Source organism: Chondrus crispus, genomic scaffold (assembly GCF_000350225.1).
Source record: "Chondrus crispus Stackhouse genomic scaffold, scaffold_98, whole genome shotgun sequence".
Lineage (NCBI taxonomy): Eukaryota > Rhodophyta > Florideophyceae > Gigartinales > Gigartinaceae > Chondrus > Chondrus crispus.
In genome coordinates, this window is record NW_005178869.1 from 56,358 (window position 1) to 63,237 (window position 6,880).

The 6,880-nt window shown below is 56.1% G+C and overlaps 2 protein-coding genes; one reads left to right on the forward strand and one right to left on the reverse strand.

The window, feature by feature from the left end:
- Positions 1–705: 705 nt before the first annotated feature.
- CHC_T00008239001 (hypothetical protein) lies at positions 706–786 on the forward strand. The gene has a single exon (XM_005712174.1). It carries the CDS (start codon positions 706–708, stop codon positions 784–786), a length of 81 nt encoding a protein of 26 aa, XP_005712231.1.
- Positions 787–937: 151 nt separating this feature from the next.
- On the reverse strand, positions 938–5,233 carry CHC_T00009324001 (WD40-repeat containing protein). XM_005712175.1 is given in 2 exon segments: positions 938–1,147; positions 1,148–5,233. The coding sequence occupies 1 exon segment, from the start codon at positions 5,231–5,233 to the stop codon at positions 1,148–1,150; it is 4,086 nt and encodes a 1,361-aa protein (XP_005712232.1). The 3' UTR covers positions 938–1,147.
- Between the last annotated feature and the right edge of the window lie 1,647 nt (positions 5,234–6,880).

The following is a 6,880-nucleotide window of genomic DNA, read 5'->3' on the forward strand; positions in this document are numbered from 1 at the left end:
AACACGGGACCGACCAAACGCCGCAAGTTCATTGATCTCCGGCACCATTTCTTGTCCCATCACGCACGCAACGGCAACATCGTCCTGAAGCACGTCCCGAGCGAAGACATGCTCGCGGATATATTCACGAAGCCGCTACGATCGGAGCCGTTCCGAAAGCTCACGGCGAAGCTCCAAATCGTCGCCGCCGCCCCCCCACCCCCCGCGCAGCACGACCACACAGCGACGGGGGGAGTGTCATGATTCCCATGTCCAATTTATGTCGCTATGCGGCCGTCCTGCGCCCTCTGTCATGATTCACTGTCATGATTCCCATGCACAGCTCACACACCTGTACCACGCACACACGTAGCACAGATGTAGCTCCCCAGGCAGCGCCGCCGCCACCGGCGCCGCTCCCCTTCTTAGTCGCACACGGTCCGTCTCCCTCAGTAAACTCGGGCATCGTTCCTTGCACCACATCCCGCTTGGCCTGTCAGACCACACTGCTCGTGTGTGGATTTCATTCGCAAATTGTTGTTTTCCAGTGGTGCTACAGACCTCAACATTAACGCCCTCCCCGTAAGGTCTCTCTGCCCGGAGGACTCCATCTACAAACTCGCACAAACTCGCTTTTAGACGGGATAAATATGCTATTTGCTTGGATGGGTATGAGACCGATAATAGGGTCCGCGTCCTCGGCTGCGCACATGTTTTGCACACAGGATGCATCAACCCTTGGCTGAGATGAAGGCTCACGTGCGTGCCGCTTCAGACCACATGCTGTTGATGTGGGCCATTTCTTAGCCGAGTCTTTGCCTTGCCTGTTTTACCTTTTGGTCAGTGCGCGGCGCCTGTGGAGAAACCTGGTCTCACGCCGATGTAATGCGTCGCTTCACTCACTTCGCTGCCACACTCGCGGTCCATGCCGGACATTTTCCTGCAACTGCACAGATCCTAAGGAAAGACACCAGATATTTACTGTAAATGCGCAACGACCTTCCGGGAGTACTGCACTTTTAGTGCATGCAACACGGGTGTGCACGTACTACTCACTGTAACGGGAACGTCCCAAGACACTTCCAACTGCGTCACTTACGACGCAGCCATTTCAATGGTGTGATAAGCAAAAGCGCGGCGACGAGCCTGTCTCCTACCGCCTCGGATGTTACGCAGTCACAACTGTCAGGATGCCAAACATGCCACTCTTCATGCCAACGGCTACAGTGCCGCGCTCCACGTCCATGTCGAAGGTGGAAACTGGACTTCTAAAGTCTGCCAGAGTGATTTCGGCACCATCTCCCTGTTCGACAAATGCTCTGCCCTCATCACTATCGATGCGGAATGCGTCCAAGTGCCGTACCCGGCCTTCAAATTCATGAGCATTCGTTTCGCAGCTTTGGTCCATGTCAGAGACACTCGGCCACGCTTTCCACTGCAAATCAGAGACACCCGGACGCGCTTTCCATTGCAACACCGTTCCATCAAACGACACGGACCGCACCTTCTGGCTGTCAGCACTCATCGACACACTCCTCACCCAATCCGTGTGCCCGGTCATCGTGTCGCCGATTTGACGTCCCGTCTCAGCGTCCCATACTCGCACCGTCTTGTCACCTGACCCCGACACAACCCGTTTCCCGTCCCCGCTCATCGACACACTCCTCACGCAATTCGTGTGCCCGGTCATCGTGTCGCCGATTTGACGTCCCGTCTCAGCGTCCCATACTCGCACCGTCTCGTCATCTGACCCCGACGCAACCCGTTTCCCGTCCCCGCTCATCGACACACTCCTCACCCAATCCGTGTGCCCGGTCATCGTGTCGCCGATTTGACGTCCCGTCTCAGCGTCCCATACTCGCACCGTCTTGTCACGTGACCCCGACGCAACCCGTTTCCCGTCCCCGCTCATCGACACACTCCTCACCCAATCCGTGTGCCCGGTCATCGTGTCGCCGATTTGACGTCCCGTCTCAGCGTCCCATACTCGCACCGTCTTGTCATCTGACCCCGACGCAACCCGTTTCCCGTCCCCGCTCATCGACACACTCGTCACCCAACGCGTGTGCCCGGTCATCGTGTCGCCGACTTGACGTCCCGTCTCAGCGTCCCATACTCGCACCGTCTTGTCACATGACCCCGACGCAATCCGTTTCCCGTCACCGCTCATTACGACATCGTATATCTTATCGGAATGGCCTTTGAAGGATTGAACAAGCTCGTGTTCTCTGGTGCACCAAGAAATCAAATCCCCATTGCTGAATCCGATAACAGCACGGGTGCTGTCCGCAGAGAGACAAGCGGCTGTTACGAAGGGTTCGCCAGGCGTCACGCTATCGGCACTGTCACTACCTGTCACGCGTGATGTGCCGTCATTAGACACGTCAGCGTCAGCGCCGCCATCGGCACGGTCATTCTCAGGGGCCCGGCGAAAGCAAGAGCAGGCAGCCATTCTTTCGCTAAGCATCTTTCCCACAGTCCTAATCCAGGCGCCTCGTTGTGTCGGATGCCGACTTTCTGCTGCTGCTCGACTCGTCCTAGCCGTTGGCCTTTGGCCTTCTGCCGCTGCTTGACTCGTCCGAGCCATTTTTGTCTCGCTTCCCGTTCGGCTCAGAGCCCCTTCGTCCTCTGATCTGAAAGGGCCGCAAACCGTTTTATTAAATGCCCCGTGTTGGGTACTCTTGAATACTTCCACATCTTCGCTCCCCTCACCGGAATCATACGCCAGTCCAACGACCGCGCCGTCCGAATCGAACATCATCTTCTTAACATATGAATCGCGCGTGTTAAAGGACTCCAGCAACCTCCCCCCAGCTGCAGTTAGACATGAACGTATTGGGAGTAACCACGGTCTGGGCGCAAACTTCTCGATGTCCAACAAGAAGCTCTCCACGCTCTTCACGCCCCGTTTGTGCATTGTCCTGCTGTAAAGCTGAAAGCAGATACCGGCAACGCTCTCATCGCAAGACGATACACTCAGCCGCGCAGCTTGCATCACCAGAACTATTGCAGACAACTGCTCACTTGCAATCGCTTCTGGTTTCTCACTAGCAAGCTTCCTCAACTCCTCCACCGCTTCTACCAGCTGCCACACAGCTTTTCTTAGCAACACCTTCATTATCCACCTGCTACTAAGAAGCAAGCAGCCCAGCTCTTTCATCAGCTCAGCCCCGACAAGTAGTCGACAAATATTCTCGAAAAAATATCCCTCCTCCGCCTCGCTAGCCTCCTTGGGGACCTGATCTTCCACTACTGCTTCGAGCACATCCCTCTCTTTCCGATAGCTGTCAATCAGCTCTCGACACCAGTGCTTGGTCCAGCCGGGGCCGTCCACTTGGCCTGCTTCGAAGACTGCGAAATCATGCGTAAGATCATGAAGACTTACCCCTTGGCTTTCCGTGTTCGCCAGAACTCGAATGTCAACCAATCCTACACTGCTCATCTGCGTCGCATACTTTCTTGCGATGCTAGCATCGCCCGTTCCCCATAGGTCCCTCAACACTCCCAGAGGGATCACATCCTGTTTCTTCATGACACACAATGCCCGGTGCATATCCGCGAAGCACGGAGATCCTTCGCTGCTACTTGAGTCCAGAAACTGTAAAGACGAGCGCAGCATTGCATGAAGCGACCCATACCCGCCCCTTCCTTTCTGCGCGCCGATTGCCCCGCTCCCTTTACTCTCTTTGATCGTTCTCAGGTACCACGTCCACAACTTTGGTATGTCCCCGGCACGAGACCCTCGTGATTGGCTAACAGTGACTCCTGCTACATTCAGAGCCAGTGGTAGTCCCGCACATATGTCAAGAATCTCCCCAAACGCCTCTCTCGATATTGGATCTTCTACTTCACCACGCGATGCCCCACTCGCATGAATCAGCATGTCGTACGCATTACGCCCTTCTCTCGCCTCAAACTTAACTTGCTCGCCCAGATCTATGAGCGTCGGATCTCTTGTGGAGTACAAGACCCTGCTCGCAGGCTCACCATTTTGCACCGCCGTCCTGGCAAGGCTGGACAGTTTAAACAGGATCCTCTCGTCATTGTTGTTGCGCGACCATACATCATCGAAGATGAACAGGCATCGACGGCCTGCAAACCAAGCTTGAACCCCTGCTAGCACCTCGTCCAGCTCAGCCAGATTGGACAGCTTGTCCGCTTTTTCATGTCCCCCAGAGATGCGGACAGCATTGCAGAGTCGTTGCTTCAGCTCTGCTTCTCTTGCATCTTGCCCTAGAGTTGAAAAATACACTCCGTCCGGAAAGCGCGCGAAAACCTCCCTATCATGTGCAATTGCTCGTAGGGCGCATGTTTTTCCGACCCCGGCTTGTCCAACTGCCGTTGCCCCTACATGCACGGTTGTTCCGTTGCGCAGAACAGCCGCCTTTAGCCTTCTCTCTACTGTGTCTGGCACAATTTCGCCGCCGGAAGAGTCCAAATCAACGAGCACTGTCGGAGAGTTGGATTCAACCGCGAAGCTGGGCTTGAACACGTCGCCTACCGGTGCATGTGAGCGTATCTCACGAACTACGCGCGATCCTTGTCTGCGCGTCTCTCTCACCCCGTGCAATTCCTTCCTTACGTTATCAATGGAAGCATAGAGCTTTTCGGCTTCCTGTTGGCGCTGCAATAAGACATCTCGAACTCCGGTGGCTGACGCCAAGGCATGTAATTTACCTTTCGGATTCTCTGTTTCATCCTTGAGTTCCTTGACCAACCCCGAAACAGAGCGCGAGACGGCTTGAATCTGTTTTTTCAACTCATTCTCGTGTATGGGGTCTAGGTCGTCCATGGGGATGTTCGCGACATCCCCCGTCAATTCCTGCATCTCCAGATACTGTTTGAGCACTTTTGTGGCCAAGCTTCCGTTATTCTTGTAGGCATCGTGGGTGTCTATGGCTTTTTGCACCAGGCTGACGACCTGCTCTACCGCGCCGACCAGTTCTAGGATACTCAACGGGTCCATGATTCCCGAAGACGGCAAAGCTCTACGACGGAATGGAAGCGCAGGGTACCTGACAGGAGGCGGTAGAAAGTAGATTGTGCGAGTGAAAGCTTTCGGAGTGGTTGTTGTATGCGAGGGGGATGGATACAGGAGGAAAGGATGTGTTTGCGATGCCAATGGGAAGGAGTCTGCGGCAGCACCCCTGGGTGCCTTAAGTAAAGCTTCACGCATAACGGTTTTTGGTCGTGGTGGGCTTGGAGGCTGTGTGTGTGGGTGGGCAACGATGACTCTGCATCCAACTGGACACATTTCCGAGTCTCAGGGCCATAGGATACAGTAGGATGGAAGCATAAAAGGCTATCGTTGTCGTTTTCTCGAAGACTGTGTGGGTGGGCGGGCGGGCAGCGATGACTTTGCATCCAACGCGACAAGCTTCGAAGTCTCCATGCCACACACCAATTTTTTGGGCTGTGATTTTGATTTTTTGAGATCCTGCCCTGTTGATTGGCAAGTACATCCAGTGTCAAAAATCTCAGTGGGCCGTGGATATACTGTAGTACAAGTTCGGGTCCCCAAATATTGAACAGATGAACTGGCACGTTTGGGAAACAATCATAAAAATACTCATTTATGGCTATCTTATAGGTGCAATAGAAAGGTTGGAATCGATGGAATCCGTTTACAGATTCCCTCTCATCTCAATCAAAACAATTGCGACAGGGTCCGTCCATCCGCAACTACTAAAATCACCACAAGGTCTTATACTGCAGCCTTCTTGAATGACGAGGAAGAAGGCAACCCCAGCGTCTCCTCCGCCGCCGCACCCGCTGCTGGCGACAACGGCCACGCCATGCGCGTTCGACATACTGTAGGTAACGCGAGCGAGACCAGCCTTGACAACTCGCGCGCGGCACCGTCCGCGCATACGCGCGCGACTCCGCCTTAGCCTTCGCGCGCGACTCTGCCCTCGTCTCCTCGCCCTGCTCAACCCGCTCAAGTCACCCCCGCCCAGGTCCCCCCGCCCACGCGCCCCTGGGCATCCCGGTCCGCCTGGACCCCCGCACTGGAGAGCCCGTAGCTCCGCCTCCCGCTGTCACAGCGTATGCCTTCGCCCCAGATTCTCAGTCCGCCGCGTTCCCGTCCTTCGAAGCGGCGCAATCCGCACTTCGACGAGGTGCGTAGCTTGCTGAAGTCATGCTTCCCCCCCCCATGTCCTCATCCCTGACGTCGCACGCTGGACATATGTCTACTTCCTCGCTGCAGCCACCCCTGCCATTGCCCGAATCTTCGCTCACGCTAAGCTCATCTACGAGGACCTCACCATCCAAACTGCCCCCATCTCTGACGCAGCATGCGAAATCGATCCGTCCGCCGCCGCCGGCGTCGCGTGTCGCCTCACCCACGAATCTCGCCGCCTCCTCAACCGTCGCACCCCTACTGCGGTGCCCATGCCAGTCCGCGTCGCTCTGGCTATGACCCTGCAGACTCACGCCCACACCATCACACAACGCCTCGCACGCGCATCCCCTAATGTTCCCGTCGCAACCCCGCTCAACAATGCTTTGCCAACCTCTGCTGCCGCAGCGCTCCCAAATGATGCCCGTGACGTACGACAGGGCGCACCTCGCCGCCCTGCTTCCGCATTCTCGATTCAAGCAGCTGGGTCTAAGGACCCTGCTGCCGCGATACGCCTTCAGCCCTTGACGACCCAGACACCTCCAGTCGAAGCGCGCCCTCCCTCTCCTATCGCGCCTTCTGATCGTCCTACAGTCTCCCCGTCCCCTATGCACCGCCCCTCCGGAAAGAGCCCTCCCGCCTCCCCAGCCGCCTTCCCAAACCGCCCACCACCAGCCCCGATCCCGATGGCCTTTCCAGCCTCTCCGTCACCCCCAAATATTCTCCGCAAGCGTTCTTTATCTTTCTCAGCCAAGCTTCCCCCCTCTCACCGGCCTCGTG

Excerpts from the sequence above, each read along its gene's own strand:
- CHC_T00008239001 (XM_005712174.1), top strand. The coding sequence starts at position 706 with ATGCATCAACCCTTGGCTGAGATGAAGGCTCACGTGCGTGCCGCTTCA.
- CHC_T00009324001 (XM_005712175.1), bottom strand. The coding sequence starts at position 5,233 with ATGTGTCCAGTTGGATGCAGAGTCATCGTTGCCCACCCACACACACAG.